Below are 25,942 nucleotides of genomic sequence, written 5' to 3' on the forward strand. Positions count from 1 at the left end.
TTAATTTCCTTTTCTGATGTCAAATGATACGATCAGAAACAACTGTCCACAGAATGCTCTGATCTGAATGTCATTCTTTCATTTTATAGATTATATCTACAACCCGAAGGAGGCCTGCAAGCAGAAGCATCTTCGAGTGCAGGTCCATGATACAAAATTACAACTGTCAAGCTCCCTGTAGGCAATTCGACACCTCACCACCGCGCAGGGTAGCAGTGCCCGTGTCCTGCCTGCCCAGGAGCATCAATTGGGGAGGGGGGCAGCAGGGCCCACCAAGTAGGAATCACAGGCAGACATGTCTACAGTCGGCAAGGTGTCGCTTCGTCAAAGGTAAGTTGTCGTCTCATTACTCTTTGTATGAAGTCACTCGCCTGACACTTGTCATTTGCACATGAAAAACAAACAAGTCTGGAATGTCAGAGGTGAAAAATGACTGCAGTAAGCGAAAAATAACCCCAAAAAGGGCAAAATATGACCTAATGTGTTATGTAAAAATATTCACTAAAATTTTAAAAAAGCGTTTTGTATTTCAGTCATGTTATATATTTACATATGCTTGTACAACTATTACATTACTTGATTTCCTAGCAATTTTAATCAAAAACCTCAGTCGCTTTAAGTTGTAAATGCCTTGTTTTGGATGAGCATCAGATGTTAAGTATACGTGCTCCTATACAAATAAGATAAATTTTAAGAAAAAGCCTTTCATGCATTTAATATTCATTAATTACAATTAAATAAATAAACAAAATTCAAAATATTAATTACCTTTCTTCATTCTCATTTCTTGACAGCATTTATAACGACAGTATAACGATTTGCATTTTCAAGGTTTTTCTCCAAGAAAAATTTGAACTGCTCATTGTTCACTTTGTTCAGTTGGCAGACGCCATCATTTCACACAGGGATTCACTGTAAGTGTCTGAAAATGTAGTTACAAATAAAAGTTTGTACCCAAAATATAACCAAAATATGCATTTTATCCTCAAAATATAACCGAACTATGCATTTAACTACAAATGTGACCAAATACATAAAACGACCTAAATATACATTTATATGCAAAATAAAAACAGCATAATTGTGATTAGGATAACGCAGTTAGTGTTTGGTTTCAGTTTAGAATGAAAACAGAAGCCTCAATAAAAATATGACATATCATGAACATCCGAACCCTATTAATGACCATCATAATAAAATAATGCATATTTGGCTTGCCACTTTGAAACACAAGATCTAAAATCACAACACTAATAAATATTTCACTTACACTTACAGTATCAACATGGTACTGCAGACTAATTATTCTGTGCTGACATTAAAGGCACAAGTTATTTGAAAACACAAAATCAAATTAACACGCTCTCGCATTGCATAATTTCTGCATAATAGTCGCCCCATTTAAAAGAAGCATCCAATGTTAGACGTCTGTTTAACGTGTTTTATTCATGGCACTCCCAGTATCGAAAAACATATACTCATAGCTGAGTAGATAACACACACAAAGCATGTTAATTTTGTCAATTGAAGTATCATTATGCCATGTAGTACAACTCTGTAACACATAAAAGGAACAGACGGTCTGCTTTAAAAATAATCAATTCGGAGTTCTGCAGTGTAAACAGCAATTATTTACTTCAAAAACATTAACCCTTGTAATGGCTGAGCTGTCTTCTTTGATTTACCTTTGAATGTTCAAATATTATTTAGGCGACTTTAAGCTATAAAAGGTGAATATCTTAATGATGCTGATGTGGCTACAGAACACTTGCACGAGAAAAATGCAAATAAAAATATTAAAAATTGTGAATATAAGAAATATAAATATAAAAATGGTTGACCCCAACATGAGCCGAAGAAGAGGTGAAGTGTACCAAAGTAACTCACAAACTGCAATTTTCATAAACACAATTGCAGTGACGTAAGTTTACGTGTTTATAAACGGTCGAAGACTATTTGAAGTTAAGAAACGCTGAACTAAACTAATTAAAGTAAATAGAAGTAAAGCAGGAGATAACATGGCAGCAAGCTTCTGTACAGAATCAGACGCCCTGAAGCCATGTTTATTGATAATTACGGACGTAAGATTAATCGCGATCTTACAAACTCTGTTTATGTCAAAATACCGACGTGCCTAATTAAGAAACTCCGATCAGAAGAGGCATTTTTGACAATAATTAATCCGGGCAATAAATTAAAAGACTTTTATGGACACAGTAGATTAATTTCCCTGTTCATAACAGCTCCTCCCACTGACCCACAACGTTACCCAGATGAATGCAGTCCACACCCTGACATTCTACGTCTTTTAAGATATATTTTAGTATTATCCACCCTGGTGGTATTTTCACTTTAGGTCTTCCGACTAAAATTCTGTACTCATTTCTCCATTTTTCCCATGTGTACTACATCTGCAACTAAATACTGTTTGTATCATAACGTTTAAACGTAATTTTGAAAGGAATATCATGTTCGAGTTACATCATGCCAAATACCTCAAATGATATACTGTTTTGTAATTAAAAAATATATGTATATGTTAAGACGTCTTCAAACAAACACCAAACCTCAAGTTTGTCTGTGAATAAATTGCGTCGTGTGTATTCAGACACATCTTAGCTGCTGCGATAATCCCTGACATACTACGTGGTCGCTGCACGCCGATGAACGCTGATAGAGAATTGTGCTTCTCGCGAGCTGAAAACACGAAATATGACAACACTTTAATTCAGCTTATAAATTTATAATATTAGTCGGACAAAAGTGCTACTATAAACCAATGTATATTTAACCGTAATGTACATGTTTATAATAATTGGAAACATTTCCCTTCAACTTTATGAACCATCCTTTATGATAATTAATGTACGGCCTGTAATGTACGGGTGGACTAATGTTTTGATTCTTGCGTTCTGAGCCGTGTGCCACTAAATACTGTTTGTATTTTAATATTAACACGTAATTTTGAAGCGAATATGTAGGTCGAGATACATCATGCTTGAATAACTGTATGGAAATAGTGTTTATAATATACAACATGTGTATGACAAGACGTCTTCAAACAAACATCAAACCTCAAGTCTGATGTGAATAACATTGCATCGTATATATTCACACACATCTTAGCTGCTGCGATAATCCCCGACATACTACGTGGTCGCTGCACGCCGATGAACGCTGATAGAGAATTGTGCTTTTCTCGAGCTGAAAACGCGAAATATGACAACACATTAAATCAGCCTGTAACTTAAATACTATTAATCGGACAAAAGAGCTACTTTAAACCAATGAATATCTAACCCTAATATACATGTTTATAATAATTTGAAACATTTCCATTTAAGTTTATGAACCACCATTTCTGACATTTTTTCTACGACCTTTAAAAATATCAGTTGTTAAACCAATTTACTAAAGGGGGCGAAAGAAGATGAAAATAATTATCGTCCAATTACTCTTGTTCCAGCTCTTTCAAAAGTTCTGGAAAAGGTAATAGCTAATCAGCTAATTTGTTTCTTAGATAAACACAATATACTTAATAAATCTCAGTTTGGATTTAGGAAAAATAAATTTTCAAATGATGCAATTGCCGCAATCATTGGAAATATAATTGGAAATCTGAATAATAAAATAAAGTGCAATTTTGTACTATTAGATTTATCAAAAGCATTTGATTGTATTGAACATAACATCCTCATGGATAAATTATACAAATATGGAGTTCGTGGCACACCACATAAGCTAATTAAATCCTATCTCACAAATAGAACTCAACAAGTAAAAGTCTCACATGTAGCAAACAATCAAATGAAAGAATACTTGTCAAGTAGCCTTCCAGTTAGATATGGAGATCCTCAAGGTTCTGTCCTAGGTCCATTACTTTTTATTTTATATGTAAATGATATTGCACATCTAACACAAGGCAGAACATTAATGTATGCTGATGACACATCAATATTGAATATGGATCGGGATATGAATGAACTCCATAAGGTAACCTTATTCAATACGGACTTGGTAGAGCAGTATTTTGAGATAAACAATTTATTTATAAACACAACTAAAACACATTACTTTTTCCGGACAAAACAATGTAGGGAGGAAAGTAATCAAAAATTTTTAATAAAGAATAGGAAATAGTTAAAGTAAAAAGTACTAACTTCCTGGGAGTTGTGATTGATTGCACCCTGAGTTGGGAAGTACACATTGAAAGAATGTGTCGTAGAATTGGTCATAACCTATTTATAATTAATAGACTCTCTAAAATACTTAGTCTAAATGAAAGAAGAATGTTGTATTATGGTTTTATTTATCCCTTTTTGTCTTACGGAATCGTCGTATGGGGACAGAGTGCTAAAGTACTCACTCGACGAACCTATGAAATGCTAAAGCAAGCATTTGGGGAGTCCGCAATGGGTCGTGCACAAACTTTTGTGTGGCATTCACGTTTTAAAAATGGCCGAACCTCTGTCGATGATGACGAGCGTTCTGGACGACCATCTTCGAGCACAACGCCCGAAAATGTTACGAAGATTCGGCAGGCCATTCACGAAGATCGACGTCGCACCATAAACGACTTGTGCGACATTGTTGGGATAGGCTATGGGACCTGTCAGCTGATTCTAAAGGAAGAACTCCACATGCGACGCATCATGACAACGCGCCAGCGCACACCGCCCTCAAAGTTCGGCAGTTTTTGGCCTCAAACACCATGGCCGTCATCCCGCACCCTCCTTATTCGCCGGATTTAGCTCCGTGTGACTTCTTCCTCTTCCCAAAGATGAAAATTCAGCTAAAGGGAAGGAGATTTGAGACGATAGAAGAGATTCAGGCAGAATCGCAGATGGTGCTTGACAGGCTGACAAAGAAAGATTTCCAGGCTTGGCAGCGGCGCTGGGATCGTTTTGTTCACTCCCAGGGGAACTCCTTCGAGGGTGATGGATGAATTTAATACCTTCTTTCGCTTATCCTTATTTGTTAAATAGATCTGATGTCTTAGTTCTTTACGTCGATGTTCAGAGGCCAACTGTTTTTGGTCAGACAACTTTCTACGTCCAATCCCACCCTTGCAAATCTTCGTCTGTTGTTCTACATGTGTCGTTAATATGGTCTCGTTTATCAATGTAAGTCTTCTTTCGCTTTTATTTATTTCTTAAATATGTCTGATGTTGTAGTTCTTTATGTCGCTGTTCAGAGGTCAACAGTTCTTGTTCAGTCAACTTTTTACGTCCAACCCCCCAACCCCCCCCAGGAGCTCCGAAAGGAGCGCCTCGCGGGGGTTGGTCAATTTTTTAAAACGCAACCAACCTTGTGTAAGAAACTAAACTAACCCCTCGAATGGAGGGTTAAAAACAATTGACCAACCCCCCCGGAGGGTTAGTTTAGTGTCTCATTCTAGTGTTTTAACCCTTGAGTAAGAAACTAAACTAACCACTCAGAATGGAGGGTTAAAACACTTGACCAACCCCCCCTTAAGTAACACACTTGCGTTTTAAAATCTTTAGTGTCTCATTCAAGTGTTTTAACCCTTGAGTAAGAAACTAAACTCCCTCCGGAATGGGGGTTAAAACACTCGACTAACCCCCCTTCGGGGGGGGGGGGGGTGTTAGTCGAGTGTTTGAAACGCCAACAGTTCTTGTTCAGTCAACTTTTTACGTCCAGCCCCACCCTTGCAAATCTTCGTCTTAAAATCGATCATGAAGTCAGTTTTCATAATAGTTTTCGTAATCGTAATATATCGAATGAGTATCACTTTACCTTGTTGGAGTTGGTACTTGAAATTGTTGATAACGTTTCAAATACTTGATAACGTCTTCTTTCACTTTCCTTCATTTCTTAAATAGTTTTATGTCGCTGTTCGGTGGCGACGTGCTGCTTCTGGAGCAGTGATAATGCGACTGGCTTGGTAGTGAAGCGTTATTTCTTTACTCGGCATTGTTATCTTGTACTCGGCATTGTTGTGTTCCACAACAATGCCGAGTAAACAAATATAAGGTGATATTGTTGATGACGTCATTTTTTGACGACAAATTGGTTGACGACGACGAAATCACAAATTTTTATAGTAAAAAAAGATACATTAGTGTTAGATATACGTTTGTTTAAAGTAACACTATCGTTCGATTAATATTATAAAAGTTTCAGGCTGATTTAATGTGTTGTCATATTTCGCGTTTTCAGCTCGAGAAAAGCACAATTCTCTATCAGCGTTCATCGGCGTGCAGCGACCACGTAGTATGTTGGGGATTATCGCAGCAGCTAAGATGTGTGTGAATATATACGATGCAATGTTATTCACAGACAGGCTTGAGGTTTGATGTTTGTTTGAAGACGTCTTGTCATACACATGTTGTATATTATAAACACTATTTCCATACAGTTATTCAAGCATGATGTATCTCGACCTACATATTCGCTTCAAAATTACGTGTTAATATTAAAATACAAACTGTATTTAGTGGCACAGTGCTCAGAACGTAAGAAGCAAAATATTAGTCCACCCTTACATTACAGGCCGTACATTAATTATCATAAAGGATGGTTCATAAACTTAAAGATAAATGTTTCCAGTTATTATAAACATGTACATTGGGGTTAGATGTTAATTGGTTTAAAGTAGCACTATTGTTTGACCACTTGGTTGCGTATTAAAATCTTGAGTAAGACACTAAACTAACCCCTCTGGGTAGTTAATTTAGGTGTCTTATTCAATTGTTTTAACCCTTGAGTAAAAAACTAATCTAACCCCCCGAAATGGGGGTTTAAACACTTGACCAACCCCCCTTCGAGGGTTTTGGTCAAGTGTTTAAAACCCAATCAACCCCTACTTCGGGTGGTTTGGTTGCGTTTTAAAATCTTGGATGGTAATATTTTAGACAAAATTAACGTCTGTAAAATAATTAATTTTAATAGGACTTCTTTTGCAGAAAATAACGGGGAGAAATCATTTTTCCTTCTATGCTGCAAACAATATTTCTCTTTATTTTTTTGTAGGTTGTACATCAATTCCTAATTTTCTACATTTTTTTCGTAAGGAAAGTAATTAAAATTAAAGTGTTCGTCGTGTTTGTAATCAACTGCAAACTACTTATTTTCCTGTGCCAGTTCAAGTTCATAGTTCGATTCCCTAACAGACTGAACCTTGAGATGAAAAGATAACCAGGCTTTGGCACATTTCTCCGGTTGTTACAAACGAAGGAGGCGTGATAAGATTATATTTGGAACGCCTTACTTCATCCAAATGTGATTGATTTTATGAATGTTGGCATTTTTTAATGTATTAAATTGGAAGAGAGTAGCGGCAATCAGTCTCTTGAACGTCTTTGTTCCATACCTTGCGTCTAGAGGTGGCGTGACATTCACAAAGCTTTCGAACTCGTAAAATTTGTATACGAGGCGAAAACTTATGCCTTTCCAGATATAGAATAACGGTTGCCCTAGAACAGTCGCCTTACTGCGATTGGGACCAATGAAATTCGAATATGGCTTTTCTGAGCGTTTCCCGACGTTATGGGGTGATTTTGGGGGACGAATCGGATCGCCGTATTCAATTCAAAATTTAAGACAGTGATAGCGCGCTCTCTAAAGTGTTGGACTTCAAGTCGTGCAGACGTGTTCTTCTCGCAAATTTTCAGTACAAAAACGGCCGATACATTGCACTGCCTAAATATCAACATAATTGTGTCTTTGCATCAGTGTGAAATAATCCGTGAATAAATTGAGTGATTTCAACAACAACAACAACTGTTTCGTCAAAATTTTACTAGCTCAACGACTTCTCTACCCTCACGCGAGCGCGGCTCCAATTAAGGCCTCCACTGTATATTCTCTGAGAGTCAGAGATCCTTGCCCACCGACTAACCCTATATCAAGATATCATGAGAAACCTTTAACCCTTTCCGCGCACCGAACTAACAAACGTTTTAATTGCAACAGCGCCGGCCTAGCTACTGGGTTTGAAATCGTGGCTACATCAGCAGAAGGACGAGTGTGTGTGTAAGGACGGTTACATTCCCAATCCAACATTTTTTTACGTTTCTCATCCATTAATTTGTCTCTATGTCTGTAGGCGTAATCACTTGCATTCGGTAGGTTGTTGATGACACAAGTCGACATAAAGTGTCTATAAACATTCATGTCTGCCGCCAGGTACCTGCAAGAAAGAAAACCCGTTTCCATCATCCATCAGTATTATATACACTCAAGACAATTTTTATCACATTTCGCGGACACAGTTACAGAAAATATGTAGCTCTACATAAGATGACATAACTCATGAAGAAATTCCTCTTCTACCATAAATCATTTATTTAATATAAATTTAATAGAAATGTAATTTCAATGTCAGTGAATTTATGTTGAGAAAGTATCTATTTTTTAATAATATCTTTGTGAGTCGTAAAATGTGTTGACCTAAAAATATCCATGTCTGATGGGCTGGCTCTCTCTTTAGGTTAAATGAAAAACTGCTTCCACCGAAATGTCGTTGCTTATAATTTGTTTCCAGACAACCTTAACGAAAGTTCCCCCAATCGGAATTCAACGTACGATTGCCACATCATATTTCAGGACTGTTGCCACGTGATCTTTCTTTCACTCATACACATAGAACCCCGGCCAACGCGCTATTATAACGTAATACATTTTATTACATGAAAGTGAAGGTAGAGGTTATGACTGTTTTAAAACGCTGTCAATTGACTTGTATTCTGCGCAAGCTATGTTTCGTACACTTCATTAAGCCATTACCCTCGGTCAGAATAATAAATTTAATCAAACTTCCTTTGGAGAGATAAGCGTGTCTTTTTTTAGACATGCGCCCATGACAATATTTCCCTCTTTTAGCAATATATATTAAAAAAAAAATTTTGTCCCACCAAACATAGTTCTGGAGATATTCTGCTGGACGTAAAACAGACACAAATGAAAATCGAATGAATTTCTGTGGAATTTCTGGCTCTTGAATGAAGAAATGTGGCTTTCTGGATGTTTTTGAAGCTACTTACTCACTCCGTTAACAGATGGCAGGAGACTGCATGGTCAAACACGCCAAGAGACAGCCATTTTAAAATAAACTTCCATCGAAAATGGGAACATGAGAAGGTAGGCGTCGTTAAACCTGAAACTGGCCTAACACTTAGATAAAAGCAAATGATTATGGCGATGTTGATGTGCTGAATGCCAGAAACTTCCTGCCCAAGAGAGTAAAACTGATCAAAGAATCAAAGAGCTTCTTATTAAAGCAGTTACAGCTTACGTCTGATTAGCATTATCTAGTCATTTATCCCTTGGTTTAACGTTTCAGCTCGACCGCAACATCGCCCTGCCTGCTTTCAATCTACCCCCTTCCTCCCGCCCATTTTTCGCGCGTTGTATTCAAGGCCCTAAGTAAGCAGTAAGAAGCTCCGAAACGTCGGTTAGTTTCTACGTCACTACAAGATGCAGCACCCGCAAGGTCGCGGTTATTTTTACCTGAAATAATTCACTTCCTAGTGCTTTTCGAAAGTAACAGTTTGTGATTATACAATCCTGAACAAAGAAACAAACCATTGAATTTCCTCGCCATTGAAACATGCGACGTGGGGGAAGAAGTCGTCCTTCTTAGAAAATCTATTGATGACAAAGATCCTGTTGTCGATCACTTCTGCTTTTAAGTAACCTGAATGGAACTTCATCTCAGGGATCTCGGTCCACGTATCTTCTGCAAGGTCATACTTTTCGGTACTGAGCTCGGATGATGTGTCGTTCCATCCTCCTGCACACAGACACACATTCCATAATAGACCACAGGATATAGAAAATCTGCCAAAGGGAACTTATTGTAACCCCATTCAGCGGTGCCCGTCTTCATATTTATTACTCTATCACCTGGCCGCGAAATATTTGGCCTTTATGGAGCCACAAGATTCATTACCTTATTCACAAAAGTCGGTAGTTGAACCCTTCCCACATACTCTAGATCACTAAAAACATTTTAATATTATCCATTCTTTTAAGGCTATGTATCACAAGTGGTATCTTACCTTCGAGGTTACCAATTATAACTTTCTAGATGTTTGTATTTCTCGTAACTTCAATGCTTCACACTCCGCCCGTCTTACCCAACGGACTTTACGCTCTTAAAATTTTTCGTAAACGGAACGAATGAATGAAATACAACGAAGAAAATTCAATCCTTCTTGCGGTGTTAATATTAGTACCAGAAACGAAATTAAGGATGAAATAGCTACAATATTATTTTCGTACTTGTAGCATGAGGGAATTGCGTCTGACATCTGTTTTCTGCTTCATGAAACTGCGTGCGAAATTAACTTTAAATATCAACACTAGATGGACTGTTCCAAACGGCGTTACACAAACAAGTGACGAAACGCAAGGACTGCGAAGGGACTGCTTTAAACCATCGGCTTTTTGGGGATAACAGCACGGCAAACTGAAATTTCCTTGCTACAAGAACAAAATGTTTACCTTTAAAACTTAGACTCTGTGACAAACGGGGCATACGTTACTTGAGATACCACAAGATGTAATGCATTGTTAGTTAGTTGGTTAGTTAAGTTTTCTTTGTGGAGAATGTAATCGAAACCACGAATCGGGGTTAAAATTACTGACAAACTATATCTCTGTAATGACAGGAGAAAAATTCTGTTCATAAAATCTCAAGTCACTCTAAGAAAAGTAGGAAAACATTTCACAATAGCAAGTTCTGCAGGAAGGATTGGGGAGTATCACACAGAATGTCCAGAGTTCTCACCTATGGCGTACAGACAGCCGTTGAAGGCGACGGAAGAAAAACAGGCACGTCCAAAAAGCATTGGTGAAACGAACGTCCATTGGTCGGTGTCCGGGTCATAAACTTCCACCGAGTTTAGATAATTCATACCAGTACTTCCACCAGCGACGTATATTTTGTCTGTACAAACAAATTAGCTATAATTAAAATGGGACAATCCGTACTTAAATTTGTAAATCTACTAATGATATTGTATATAATGTCCCTCTTCGAGTCACAGAAACTGCACAGACACGGCCATCTCTGTTCATCTGTTTCTTTGTTTCAAATGCAGACAATCAGCATGTCAAAGGAAACGAGTTTAACTGATAAAATTTAATATAAACAGCATAAAGTGCTTAAATTGATGTATAATGGAAATGATGTGAAAAGAATTTTATTAAATTTGCTACCGGAGATGTACGGTACGAGCTGCCAAGCGGTGCTCTACATTTATAATATAATGTGCTATTTACATGAGATCATTAACTGTTTGAAAAACATATTACATCTGTGTTATATGAAAGCCAGTTTGATAGTTTGATGGTTGTTTGCATTCACTCCTAGTGTACAATAAAAAGGCAGAAGACGATGCACAGGGGCAGCTTACAAGATCAGAAGAAACCTTCACACACTCAGAACTTCAAGCCTTTGTAGTCTGTGAAATAACGTAGTATGTAGCACGGATAAAAGAAAGAAATAATAAAAGAATATGGGACAGTGGACGGAGGGAAACTAAGTTCAAGAGCGAAGAGGAATGCCTTGATGATGAAGCCATAAAGTTCGTCTTAAACGTCGGCAGAAGCCAAACGACAGCCATCTTCGTATTAGCCACCGTGAGAACCTCAAATCCTACGATTCCTTCAACTGTTCTTACGTTGTTACAAGCGGACAGACTAATTCTCCACTAATTCATACACTACTGTTTCTCAGGATTTACGTACCATTCAGCACAGTCGAAGTTGCATGGGTTCGCTTTGTGTTCATGGGAGCGATCAAAGACCACTGGTTCGCCTTGCAGTCGTATCTTTCAGCCGTTCTGTGAATCTCACTATAACCGTAACCGCCCATGGCGTACACTGCTCCTCGCAGAACAGCCACACTAAAATGGCGTCTGAAACGATAAAAGTACAAGCTCTGCTATGCTCATTTATTGTTGATTCAAATGCATTTCCTCTCGCAGAACGCATTGTTAGTTCGTTATTGTTAAATCATAATTCAAATGAATTAACAAACAAATCATTTTCTTAAAACCAACATTGTCGCAAAAGTCCTCCTAGCTATTCGCACTTTGCCCGATGCTCCTGTATGTGAGTGGTTCAATTTTACAGCCCCTGCCCACATTTATATTTTGACTAACGGAGCGACTATCAGCTTTTTAAGAAGGACTGTGTTAAAAGGAGTTCCTTAGTTAGCGAACTGCATCTTACCTGCGTTTATGCATGGGCGCCACCTCGCGCCACGTCTTCGTAACAGCGTTGAAGCAGTGACATGAGCTTAAGACTTCCCGTCCGTCGCAACCACCGATGACGTAAATGCCGAAACCGACTACTGCCGCGCCATGGTCGGCTCGCGGACCGATCGAGTCAACGCCTTCAACCTGCAAGAACGACAGGTCATGGCTTTATGTTTCTTTGGGTCACAAGGTCTACTAATATGAAGTCCTTACATTAGAGTCCAAGCAACCACCGGAGCAGAGGTACAACCCACAACAGCGGACCGAATTGCTACACCTTGGTGGGTGGCACTCGACAAAGATCGTGAGAAATTAACTTGGAACAATGGTGGAATTATGAGAGGCGAAGAAAACACGAAGACCCGAAGAGGAGCTCAAACATTACCAGTGCTCTCGTCAAGTACGACAGACAAATTTAGAATTAATTTCTGGTCAACAGCTGACATTTCAGGTTCGTATGATGCCAAAGACAGATGTTGGCGTTTTGGGTTTTCCGACGCAAAACTTGAGGCAGTACGTCCCCCACCCCACCCCAAAGAGTGTGTCAGCCTTCTAATTCAAGAGGCGGTACCACGCAGATGGTCGACATCGACAATGAAATCCACTGACGATCAACGATGACTTCGTTTCATGTCTAAAATCAGCAGACAGGTTGCCATGACAGTTGAGGTAGGACGCCTATTGTAAATGGTATTTAAGGCAAACTACTTATACTTCGTCGATTCCTATTAGAGCTTACATTGTGCGTGAGACTCAGCATGTGTGTAATTTATTTATTTATTCTTTTTAATTCATGCTTTGGAGCGTCTCTTAAAAAAGCGTTCACTGCAATGCAAATAAACGGACACGAAATAAAGAGGCGACGAGGAATTTGTGATTAAGCTTAAATACAACAATTATTTAGTAAAAATAAGCAAAAAGGAGGAAAAGTAATTTTCTCGGAGGCGTCATTTAACACAGTAAAGCGGCCCATCCACATACGAGTCTGACTTGCGAGTCTCGCTCGGCGAGCTTGACTCGTGAGCCGGACTCTGATACATTTCGCCAAACATGCATAGCAGACTCGGCTAGTGACACCCCCACCCACAAACGAGTTTGACTCAATGGAACCCGAGCCGAGCTGGACTCGCAAGCCAGACTCGTACGTGGATGGGCCTCTTTAGAGTAGAAATGTGCGCAACTCACCACACTCCACCGGTCTGCTCGAACGTCGTACGCTTCGATCATATCTGAATGCCTTCCGCCGTGACACCCACCAATAGCAAACAGAATGTCCCGTGGAATTCGCGAGTAGTCAATCCTTGGTGTCACGAATTCCTTGTCTTCCTTCGTCAACTTTTTCACGTAACCCAGGAATGTGAGCGTCTTCGAGATCATGGGTTTGCACGCCTTATTTTCCGTAACGTACGGGTGTTTTAATACCTGTTGAACAATTCAATGTGGGCCTTATGAATTTTTAGGAACGGATGTCATGTTCCATTGCAGAGGAGACAAGAAATTCACGTATAATTTGGTTGGGAAATCACCGAAATGTGGTATATACAGGATAATATGTATTTTGGTTTATGTAACGACGCTCTTAACAAATGCACAGGTTGTGGAGAGAAGCGAAAACAAAGTTAAATCGACCGTAGAGAATCGTATTGAAATATGTTTCAACCGAAAGATAAACACTTCAGTAAGGGTTGCATTTTGAGTTACATTCGAAATTGTAATTTATTTCTCGTCTCTCCCGTGCGATCACCACATTCTTTTTGATTCGATAACTTTAATTAAACGTCAAAATTACGTAGCATCGAAAGGAAATTATGACAATCAGTTGCTTCGAGTTTCAAGGGAGGCAATCTGCTACATGTTGATGGTTGGGTTGAAGGCTCGTCAACACAACAGCGTGGGATTATGGGCTCGATGTCTATCAAGAGCCATTGCATGTTTCGACCTTAATTGGTCATATCATGTGGTTCTCCTTAACCCGGTGTCCTACGCGAGCGATTAAATGCGAGCGGTGCGAGTTGCGTGGGCGAAGCGGAAATATCAAACTGGCTGTTTGTGTGGCGCTGTCCTAGGTTACAGCGAAGCGGTCAGCGGCAAAATTCCGAGATCAAATATTTTGATATTTTCGCGTGAGTAGCTGCACTGGCCAGTAAAGCGCATGCGCAAGAGAGCTCTGACCGTACAGTACACGGAAGGTGCATGCGCAGGAAGGCCATGTGCTTCTCTCACACAACAAGCGATTCCCCGCTTCATATGACACCCCATGCAGCTTATGCAGCTCGCATAGCTCTCTTGTTATCGCTTACGTAGGACATTGCCTAAGTGTTCTAAACTAATATATACGAATGCTAAATTGTAAAGGAATTTGACGCAGATAAAATTTTCATGGATTCTTGCGATTGTTTCACACTTATTCGTAAGAGGTGAGTGACTGAAATTACAGGGCATTTGACCTAGTGTAGAAATATTTTTTCTCTCGGATTAAAGCGCATGATGAAATGGAAGAAAGAATATCATAAGTTGTATGGCTGCTTAGTGAGATGACGGTTAAAATATTAGAATGTTAAAGCTGTCTATGAGTTTGAAGCCCCTGGGGTAATTTACTCTTGATCTAGAACGAAGCCTTCTTGCTGCAATTTTTCGATATCTGTTGTCCCTATGTGGTCAATCAGCTGAAGATCATCATGCTGATGCGATTTGGGGTTGACTATATTTTTCGTCGGAGATTTGTGAAATTATTAGAGCAGTTAAGATACTCTTCTTATGGCAGTAGGGTCTTTGGTTAAGTTGAACGCTGAGTCAGAGGACGTGATTTATCTGTTGGATGATTTTCCTTTCAAGCTGAGTGGACGTTTGAATGTAGTTAACGGTGGAATGCTCTAGTTGAAGTGACACACGCAATAGATCTTAATTAACGCTGAGACTAATAAAAGATTGTAGCGCCCACGAACTGTCAAACTTGCAGACGATAAATAAAAGATGATTATTAACTCCATCTACATATCTGAATAAAAGGACTATTCGAATATTTGTTTTACACATACACACACTTACACACGAGAGCGTGTTACCAGCGGCATTCTACAGGTAGTTAATGTAACCATGGTAACTAAGGGAATCTGGGGATTTCTTACGCAGGAAGTTTTGCGCTGGATAAGGCATTAAAATCATTGTATAATTTTCACGTCGTTATTGTGAGATTTTAAGGGGAATCGGAATATGTAAACAGATTCTGTTAAAGCTCATCAGCATTAAATCTAATGAACATCTGTTCAGACGTTCTCCAGCTGGAACTGCGGACAGACAGACAGACAGACGGGCTTACATGTGACGAAGAAAAAGGCTCCCGATTTGCATTAATTAGTTACGAACACGTGTGAATATAGAATTGAAAATACGGATTTCACTACCCTTAAACATCCACGATTTCAGGGGCATACTGACCTTCTCCTTGAAGAAATCTTCGTCAAGTAGTCTGACGCCCTTCAAGAGGCCCGCGATGTGACCTTTCCTGTTATCCGGGTCGTGGTTGATCCACCGGAGAATGCACTCCCACACTGTTTCCTCATCCTTTGCGTTTAGTTCCTCTGACGTGATTATCTCTTGCAGCTCCTCTACAGGCAGTTCTAGCAGTTCTCCGCTCTGCTGAGACACTTGCACGAAGTTCCGCAGAACGAAGCTGCGAGCGTGAGCTTCAAGGTCGGCGAAGGAGTGTAACCTGTGACAGCGAGGGTAAGAGCCGACTCAGAATCGATCTCCTTCATTCTCTGACACATTGAAACACTGCAGGAAGAACTTGATTCCCAACTATGTACACACCACGGTATTTCGCCTCCAGTTTTTACCTTAGCCCTTTGGAGCCCGAATGAATGAGCCTGAGAGCAAATACATGGAGAGACAACGGTGAGAGACGCTCCGTTTAACCGTGGCAATATAGAGACTTTTCGGCTATGAAGGTTCCCAGGCAATGCCCGCTCGTCCTCGTGATAAGATTATAGGTTGAATCAAGGGCATGGCGTACGCAAGTGAAGAAGGCAGTGACATGAGGAGAGTAGAATTTTGAATTCTCGTATTAACCTTGGCGAAACGACGTTGTGTTAACTGTGTGAGTTAATCCAGTGAAAGCTTGTTTAGCCGGACTATATGGGGGGATCCACGGGTCGGATAAGCCGATAAGTCGGATGAGCGAGGGAAAGGGGAACGTGGTCATGGAAATGAACAAACAAATAGAGACTCAATACAGATTTTCCTCGGCGGCGGATGATGCGGGCGTTTCGCACTCACAAGCCGACAGCAAAAGTCACTCGTGAGCGCTGTTCGAGGGAATCCCTGTATTAAAATAGTGAATTTATCGCTCATTCTCTCCATCGCATGTAGTGGAGGTTCTGGTGTGATTCTGCCGATGTCAGTTGATTTGCTTGCTATGTTGTCCTGAACGAGAAGGAGTAAGGGTTCAGCATCTACGGGGACCAGCGGGCTGTTTTTTAACTTTGCCCGATAATAACCAATTCTCTAAATGTCTTGAAGTGTTCATAATACTCAGCAGAATGTGGGTGTGAGTTTAGATCAATGAACTGTACCGCGTGGACATAGATTTAAACACTCGCGCCGGTGGAATCCAATCGCAAGCGATCTGGTTGAAATTCGGTCGCTTAATGCGGGAATCTGATAATCGAGGCTCGGTTAACCGAGGTTTTGATATATGCAGAAAGATGTGAGGCTGAATGTTGACTTTGATATTGGGAGGATATTGTAAGAAGCAAGGAATTCCGCAGAGAAAGAAAGAAAGAAAGAAAAAAGAAAAGGAATTCGAGAGGAATGCAGATTTAATTATGACTCTGCAATAGGTGGCTTTCGCGTTCTATATGGTGAAATTAGTAATCTCTAGGTCATAATGACGATCAAAACATATACAGTTAAATCAGAACATTTAGATTACAGGGACCTTAACAATAACCCGCCAAACAACCCTGACCCACAACGCTTTATAATTCGCCCAGTCCTCAGTCAGAGGTTATAATCTCCGACCCGGCACTCGGCTGCTCTCTACAGTATAGCTGCTTCGCTCGACGAAGGCTAGCGTCACAGCAAATGACAAATGAACATCAATTACCTTGCGAACTGCATGATGCCGACACAGTTGTCGACGTCCATCGCGTCCTTGAGGAAGTCGCAGCAGAGTTTAGGAACGTCCGGAATACACAAGTATTCAGAAGCCACGAGCAGCTGACGCGCATTGTCGGAGCGGATGTCCACATCGCGAAAATAAACATAATCTAGTATCTCGGTCATTATGTCTGAGCTGACTCCGTGGAGGACAACATCAGCCTTCTCACTGGTGTGCAGTATTGTCGTGAAGAGGTTTCTGAAACGTCACGAAGCAATAGTCGATTTGGAGAAACGGCGAGCAGAAAATTACAAGCCATTCGTATAAACTTTGAGTTTTTATAACTCACGTAGTCAAATAAAAGTATCAATTTGTCAGTGTGATAGACGAATTTTTGTTACCTGAATATTTAAAAAACTCCCAGAATGAGTACGAATTGGACCAGACTGGCTGCCAGAGGATGTAGAGCGTGCGGAGACTTAACAGAATATAACTTACAAATCGGAAAGCAAGCAGCGAACATTTGTACTATAGAATGGTAACCTCGTTTCTTACATACCCACAAGAGATATCTGAGATTATAACAACTATTATAGAAATTTTAAAGCCAACCAGCAAAGTTACACAAATATTTCCACAAACATCGCAGGTTGTACATTCCGCTGATTGATCAGTTCGTAATATGAAATTTATTTGCTCTGTCAAAACATTTTCCCGACAATAAAAAACTTAAAAGAAAAACCGATGTTTCTACGCGGCCTTCAATAAGTGATCACCAACCATCAAAACATTTCCTATTACAATTTAAGAGCGTTGCAATGCAAGGCAAAGAGAAAGATTTGATTGTCGGAAAACTTAAAGAGGGGCACAACTTGTAACATGACGTGACAAACGTCTGTTGGAAAACAAAAGCAATGATTCACGGTTAAATTTCATTTCTCATTTAAAGAACGCACCGCAGATTAAAGTATGCACAAATTCTCGAGCGATTCACTCCTAACAATGAAACATTTCTCCCGAAGGTCTTTGTTACAGTTAATTTCAGACAGACAGCAGCTTTCAGTGTTCCGGACAATGGCGTTTCGAAGGTGCATTACTAACTTTCTTCTGGACTTTGTCGGTCGTTTTGGAAAGGGATTCTATTTCTCCCTCCAGATCGATTGACTGTCACCTTGGTACAACAGCACTTAAAAATTATTACAAAAGACCACGTACGTCTTCAGGGATGTTGTGTCGTATTGTCTCGTAGAAATTATCGGACGTTTCAGAGGTGCTTACTGCCTCCATCATCAAGGTAAGAAGGCAATAGGTACGTCTGAAATGCCACTCAGTTTCTACGGCGCAACGCCCAGAAGACATTCTTCTTCCTCACCGCCGTCAGATTTCATGACAATGAACAAATAACAACAGACAAATAGCCATATAAAAATACAGGTTTCTGCATCAAAGGGGATAAATCATTTCACACACTAATTGACGTCTATTGTGTCCTTATTTCACGTGTTAATTAACCAGATCAGTAAATAAACAAACCTGAAATATGCGCTGCGCATTGACAGAAACTCTCTGTGGACTCGAACGAAGCCGCCGTCATCCAACCTCAACATCGCGTCACAAAAGCGGTTATTCTGTCTCAGCTCGTTCAGAGGGACCAATGTTTCGGTGCACTTGCCGCCGACTTGGAAACAGCTGCGATGTTGGTTTGACTCCATCTAATGAAAAGACAGTACATCGCTATTACAGGTTTTTCTTCATACTGACGCGTGTGCACATGAACTGAGAGTGACTGAGAGGGAACGCGGTACTGAGAATAATGTCTGGTCCTGCGAGAGAGTTACTGACAAGGGAATGGTGAACATTTCATAATATGGAGCTTTATAAATCTATTCACTAATTAATAAATTGTAGGCTGTCAGATCAAGGGTGATGGGATGGGCGGGGCATATGGTACACATGGCAGAGACAAGAAGTGCAACTTTTTATTCGGAAGACCTGAAAGGAAAAGGTCACTTGAGAGTCCTATGCGTTGCTGGGATAATATTAAAATGAATCTTAGAGAGGTGGGGAATTAAGATGTGGCTTGTGGATGCGGCTTAGAGGCGGGGTATTGTAAACACGGACATGAAACTTCATGTTTCATAAAAGACGAGACCCTTGATTACCTGGGCTACTGTTAAATTCTCAAGCAGGTCTTCGGCTCCATGGACTCAGTCTGTTTCTTTGTTACAGAAATGCCTGTTGAAATTCAATACAAAATGACAAAGCTCTAAATGTGACTAATCTAACTAACTACCTAGACGGCTTACGGAACACGAAGTTTCATCACAGAACCAACCAAAGCCCTCCATCAGACCCTGTCCTCTGCCAATAAAATCCAGTCCCCCTCAACTCCTATGACCCATAGATCTCGCCTGAGATTATCCTCCCATCTACGTCTAGGTCTCCCCAGCGGCCTCTTCTCCTCAGGCTTTCCAAAAATACCCGGTGCACACCTCTCGCCCCACCTATGCATTTCACATGCCCCGCTCATCTCACTCTTCTTGGAGCAGTTACCCTGAAGATGTAACTGATTTAGGCAATAATAATAAGTCATACCGCTTGTTTTTTCATAACAGGCATAAATTTAAATCTTCTTATACGTAGACATTAGGTATAAAATATCAATGTAATCCATAAAGTCTTAGATGCCTCTACACTGATGAACCGATTGAAGAAAATTACAACAAAAATATACCATATAAATTGCGTGACCTTTGATACAGAACCAGACAGCTAACAAATAAATTCTGGAAAAAGAAGGCTACACCTTTTCATAAGCATAAAATTTTCGAGTTCTTCTCTCTCTGTAGAACTAAAAGTGCTTAAGAGCCTACTAGAGTAAGGACTTTCCTGCCTAAATTACAAATTTATATACACTAAAAGCACAAAATGTAATTTAAATTTATCAATTAACGCGAGAATTACAGTTGGGAACAACCACAAAAGATCTAAGTTGTTATAACGCATGCGTAGATCACGCTACTCACACACTGAAATGTGCAAGATATTCCATGAAAAGATATTCCATCAAAAGATAGCCCACTTCTTTTACTGAACCAGAAGGTTCATTATCGTGTTCAGAAAGCCCGCCACCAGGGTCTATCCAGAGCCAGTTGCAACCAGTTCGCCCCATCGAGTCCCATCTCCCTAAGGTCCATCATAATGTTATCCTCCCATCGACGCTGAGGTTTTCCCAGAGGTCTCCTCCCTTCAGGCCTCCCAACCAATAACTTGTAAACTGCCCTCCCCGGCCCAACTCACCTAAACTACCATCCGGTGAGGAGCACAGGCCCTGGAGCTCGTCATGCATATCTCTTTATTATCTGTCCTACTCCCGTTTTTGGTCCAAATATCTTCCTCAACACTCTGTTCTCAGAGACTCTCAGTCTATGTTCCTCCCTCACAGTGAAAGACCACGTTTTGTAGCCATAAATACTTTGCACCCAATAACAGCAAAAATTCCCCGGATTGAATCTGTTGATGTAGGGAGATAGTAAAAGGGAGATTCATCGATAATTAGGCTTCTTAAACCGAAATAATAATACGTCACAGTTCCCTAAAACGCTTTAATAATGTCGATATATCAAGAGAAGTAAAGTTTTAGAATTATTATTCATAATATGTACCCCACTTCCTAGCATCCATAAACCTTTATTAAGATTCTGGGCTACGAAACACATTTTATTCCTTGAAAATTGTAAAATGTTAATTGCCTCCTGGAATATTATTTTACTATCAATGATGCCGTGAACAAACAGAAGTCAATATAATATTACTCGAAATTGTGTTAAAAAAGAAGACAAGACTAATTCTCTTACACGAATTCACAAAAATGCAGATGAAAACACGTAAATGTGAATAATAATAATAATAATAACAATTAGGAATTCCTTACCTCAAACTTTTTTTTCAAGAGGAAGAGACCACGATGTCCACGGGAAATGACCAATTTAGTCAAAAATAAAATGGAGAGAGTGGAGGGCAGTATCACAGATTTCTTAATAATTCTTATATAAGATAAATACTTGTGGTATTCTAAAACGTTTTTAACAGCACAGTATTATCTACTCTGCAACGCACTTTTTCTACAACCGATTCACTGCAAAGCTCTTTCCACAATGACGAAAGCGGATTGTTGACGGCAATATATATCAATACAACAATGCGGAGTAAACACATGACGTAACAATCAGTTTCTTAGGTAAGAGAATGGAGTGCAATACGGTTCATTTAGGCAATTATACTGCATGCATAAAAAACGAGAAAAGAGCCTTATGGCATGCTCAACCAAGATTGTTGCAGGCGTTTGTTGGAAATTCCAATGCTTTTTCTTGCATTGTAATACACGCAGGTGTTCATATAAAAGCTGACCATTGTTGGTAGTTGAAAAAATACAAAGAGTATTACTCTAGCTTATAATTTCGTTACATTCAATCTTAAATGTAAGAAGTCAATAATTAATACTAAGTACTTTTCCTATAAAAAGAGATTAAATTTAAAAATATTCGGTATTCCTTTGTAAATACTGCAGAGGTCGAAATTGAGCGTTGACATTTCTTTACTCGTTCGCTTGTGGCTTTTGAAGATGAAAACTGGCGTAATTATTCCTTAGGACAATTGAGAGAACACTGTGGGTCAGAACTCTGGGAAACGTGTCGTGAGTTCGATTTCCGGCATGGGATGATCGGACAACGACGCCAGGAAGAGTAAATTACAAAAACAAACGCCTCGACACTGGATTCGATTCCTGACATGGATGGTTTCTGTTTACAGGAACGCAACCGCGATAACAGAACTACGCCGAGGCAAAATTTTTTCGTTTCGGACAGGAAATTACAGGATCTAAGGTCACAGAGCCGAAAATTTTCCAGAGTTCCAGTCTCTCTTAAGATGATAAAGGAAAATATTTTTTGGGCTTTATCCATCGTCCAATACCAAAAACCAATGTAAACGACGTTTCGGAGACTGGGGCCTTTCTCCGTCTCCAGGTAAAAATCCGACTATGTTGGGCCCAATCAATAGAGCTAGTCCCTGTCTCTGGACATAGCAGAACCAAAAAGCTAACTAAGGGCAGAGTCCTGCGCAAGAGCAAGACATCGTTCCTTGCTAGGTAGCGCCATTCTTGCGTAAGGAAAGCATAGCTGGAATTGATAAACAGAGACTTATAACAAAAACGGGGGTTCACACGGAGTCGTGGACCGGGCGAGAACACGACCAAGAGGACCGGAGGTCGTGCTCACTACCGAGTGGGAACTAGTGGTCGTTGCACAGTTGGTAGTATACGACCTTGAAGACAGCGGTCGTAACCACTCCGGCATGTTGGAGTGATCACGACCAAGTCAGTCGTGTGCCATTTTCAAACACCGTGACTCTGAAGGCGAGAAGAAGCATTTGCGAAGTCAAGTGGGAACTGGAGACGGGCGTTATTAAGCAGGTCGATTACGCAGGTCGTGTGACTCACTCAAATAGAGTAGTGTTCTCGCCTGGTCCACGACTCCGTGTGAACCGCCCTTAACTCGGGGTAAGCCTCGACTATTCAGGGTCTGTTCCTGCTGGTGGGAGGTTTTCCCGTCAGGCAACTTGTAGTTCATGAAAAGTATTTTGATTGGATGGATCTCTGGAATTTGAACACAGAGGTCGCTCTGTGAATTGGGGTGGGGGGGTTCATGTCAGCTGAAGGCCTCAATGATTTGTGGTTGGAGGGCCATCCTCCTTTTGAATTATACCCTTGTATTTGACTTAAAACTGAGGAAAAGCTCGATAAACCTCACTCATTCTCAAGTTTCTACTAACGTCAAGTAAAGCTTTGGTGTTCCTCTTTATCAAAATAATTGTTACCAAATTAAATTTAAAATGCGTCTAGTCTAAATATATCATGTATCGGATCTATCAAAAAGTTTTTCCGGCGCCTTTTAATAAAGTAGGATCACGTACATTGACCTTCTACGATTTTAATTTACAGACACAGAATTTACATTTCTTCACTTCGATGCCAGCAGTTAATATGAAGATTTCACACTTGTCAGTTGGTTCATCATCGTTTAAAAATGAAACGCAACAAGCTGCTGTGGTTACTGTTACGCACTGAACTTCACCGACAACTTAGTTTTCACGACAATTCGAAAAAAGTGCTAATCCATGCATGTAGAACTCGATTCAGCGATTATGGCCGCTGACTTTGTAGGGAGAGCCCAATATGCGGACCACTCAATGAAGGAAGGAAGGTAGGAGTTTCCGTCGTTCTGTACAGTCTGCGTCAGTACAGCAGTGTGGAAGCCTGATATTGTTGTCTTGTGACTGTGCTGTGATATCAGCATGCCACCTGTTCCTTGCAATCTCCTATTTGGTCATTGATAACGCCTCGAATCACAACACTCAGACAGACAAACCACCGATATCTTAGTCAAAGAAGGACGAAATAAAAGCCTGGCTATTGGAAAAAAAACATCCCATTTTGTGACGTCTTGAAAGCTCAACTGCACGATTTCATCAAATCAAATAAGTCAAAGCAAAAATGTTATGTGATAGATCATATTTCTGCAGACAAAGAACGTACTTTGCTCAGACTTCCGCCGTACCATTGATCTTATTTGGGCAGATGTAAAATAATGGGTTGCAAGCAAAAACACGACATTTAAAATTAAGGACGTCGAGCTACTATGTCGCCAGAGATTCGAATAAATTGGGCAAGAGGAATGGGAGAATATATGTCGGCATGTGTAAAAACTAGAAAAAATTAATTATGAACAAGAAGGCATAATTGAAGACGCTATTGAATGCATTATAATTGAAGATAATGGATTGGACAGCAGCGGCGGTGGTGATGAATCGTGTGATATGTCAGAAATCGAAACTCTCTCAGGAGTGGAAAATTTGGAAGAGGACCGAAGAGTTGTGAAGAAGATAAAATTATATATTACTCTCTGCCATCCCTTCCACAAACTCGCTCCGAGATTCCAATTCACAAATCTCAGCGGCCAAAATCGCTGAATCGAGTTCTGCCATCGGCTTTATCATACAAATAAAAGAAAACACATTGCGTACATTATAGTCTACTAGAGCAACGCGCTCCTTTCGGAGCGCTTTATCTAGAGTCGTTCTTTCTCGATAATTTCGCGTTTTTCGTCTTTCCTTAAAATTCAGTAACCGGTTGATCTTTGTAATGGTGAAGTGTAGTGTTTTCTTTGCGGTACGGACTAAATTTTTTCAATGATGTTTAGACGAGCTTCGGCATCAAATGATTAATAAAAGGAGCGTATATGCGAAAATAATTCTTCCACATTAGATTTCATGATCCATGAAATTTGTTAAAGCTTTTTAACGAGTTCTGAAGAATTTGTTTTATTTTTATTATTAATCTCTGTGTGCAATATAATTGGCTGAATAGACTGTAATGCACTCCATTTCTGTATGGAAGAAACAATAATTGTTACGTCACAGTTTTCTTCTGCATTGTTGTATTAGTTTATACTGTCATCAACAATCGGCTGTTGTTAGTGTGAAAAGAACTTAGCTTTGAATCGCTCGTAGAAGAAGTGCGTCGTAGACGAGATACTTTTGTGCTATTATAAACCTTTCAGAATAACCCAAGTACATATCTTATTAACAGTTTGTGATACTTTACTCCACTCTCTCCATTTTATTTTTGCTGGTGGACAACGAGGTCTCTTTCGCTTGAACAAACAGTGAGGTAAGAAATTCCTATTTACATTATTATTAATGATTATTACATTTACATATCTTCATTTACATCCCAATTACTGTTTTTGACGTAAATACGTCCAGCTTAACCAGCTTATCCAATCAACAGATTCAGATAAAACGTTTACCATTAGTATCAATATCATAAGGAAACGGATAGCAGCAATCGGGAAAAATAAATCCGTCGGACCAGATGGCATCCCCGGGGAAATTTTAAAGTTAGGTGGGGAAGCAATGATTCCATACCTTGCGCGTCTGCTGGAGGTAACGATGAACAACAATTCTATCCCAGGGGACTGGAAGAAGGCTATAGTGGTCCCTATTTATAAAGGGGGAGATCGATCGGTAGTTGGGAACTATAGACCGGTCAGTTTAACCTCGGTGGTTTGTAAGCAAATGGAGCACGTTATAGCAGGGTATCTAAGGCAAGTCTGGGAAAGGAGTGAGTGGTTATATGAGGGTCAACATGGGTTTAGACCAGGGTACTCATGCGAAAGTCAAGTAGTCACGGTTTGTCAAGATGTTGCTGATTCATTGGACGAGGGAATCAGGACTGATGCGGTTATAATAGATTTCTCAAAGGCATTCGATTTAGTCCCACACGATAGGCTGATTACAAAAATTGCTGCAACCGGTGTGGACTTGAGGGTAGTGTTATGGGTAAAGGAATTTCTCATAGGACGTTCGCAAAGAGTAAGAGTGGACGGACAGCTATCTCATGAAGTCAGGGTAACGTCAGGAGTGCCGCAAGGGAGCGTATTAGGTCCCTTGCTATTCCTAGCTTATGTTAATGATATTTGGAAAAACATTGATTCAAATATACGGCTTTTCGCTGATGATTGTATAGTATACAGGAAAATAATGGATAGTAGTG

General features: G+C 39.9%; 3 protein-coding genes and 1 long non-coding RNA gene across 10 annotated transcripts in view; 1 reads left to right on the plus strand and 3 right to left on the minus strand.

Annotated features, from left to right (window-relative positions):
* Positions 1 to 177: 177 nt before the first annotated feature.
* Positions 178 to 25,942, plus strand: part of LOC110838235 (fizzy-related protein homolog) — a 45,894-nt gene continuing 20,129 nt past the window's right edge. For 3 of the 7 annotated variants that reach the window (XM_022081252.2, XM_087357080.1, XM_087357081.1), the window contains exon 1: positions 24,847 to 25,057. The gene's annotated coding sequence lies outside the window, so the exon portion shown is untranslated. Of the gene's footprint in view, positions 331 to 15,835; positions 15,954 to 24,846; positions 25,058 to 25,942 lie in introns of those variants that run through there. The other 4 variants (XM_022081251.2, XM_022081257.2, XM_087357077.1 and 1 more) reach the window with 2 other exon arrangements.
* LOC110838242 (uncharacterized) lies at positions 465 to 5,875 on the minus strand. Its single transcript, XM_087357088.1, has 4 exons — positions 5,758 to 5,875; positions 3,120 to 3,204; positions 2,568 to 2,697; positions 465 to 922 (listed from the first exon to the last, which is right to left on the minus strand). Exons 1-4 carry the CDS (start codon positions 5,830 to 5,832, stop codon positions 910 to 912), a joined length of 303 nt encoding a protein of 100 aa, XP_087213214.1. The 5' UTR covers positions 5,833 to 5,875; the 3' UTR covers positions 465 to 909.
* LOC110838231 (uncharacterized) lies at positions 6,960 to 17,402 on the minus strand. The gene is made up of 8 exons (XM_087357076.1): positions 17,335 to 17,402; positions 15,666 to 15,939; positions 13,413 to 13,649; positions 12,202 to 12,371; positions 11,716 to 11,885; positions 10,754 to 10,912; positions 9,547 to 9,754; positions 6,960 to 8,152 (listed from the first exon to the last, which is right to left on the minus strand). The coding sequence occupies exons 1-8, from the start codon at positions 17,373 to 17,375 to the stop codon at positions 7,876 to 7,878; spliced, it is 1,536 nt and encodes a 511-aa protein (XP_087213202.1). The 5' UTR covers positions 17,376 to 17,402; the 3' UTR covers positions 6,960 to 7,875.
* LOC110838241 (uncharacterized) lies at positions 17,429 to 21,469 on the minus strand. Its single transcript, XR_002546022.2, has 3 exons — positions 21,263 to 21,469; positions 18,862 to 19,040; positions 17,429 to 17,586 (listed from the first exon to the last, which is right to left on the minus strand). It is a non-coding gene; the product is annotated as an uncharacterized LOC110838241 (long non-coding RNA).

The sequence above is a fragment of the Zootermopsis nevadensis genome, unplaced genomic scaffold, assembly GCF_977971745.1.
Source record: "Zootermopsis nevadensis isolate Lab colony 2312 unplaced genomic scaffold, Znev_1.0 Znev_ptg000028l, whole genome shotgun sequence".
Classification (NCBI taxonomy): domain Eukaryota; kingdom Metazoa; phylum Arthropoda; class Insecta; order Blattodea; family Termopsidae; genus Zootermopsis; species Zootermopsis nevadensis.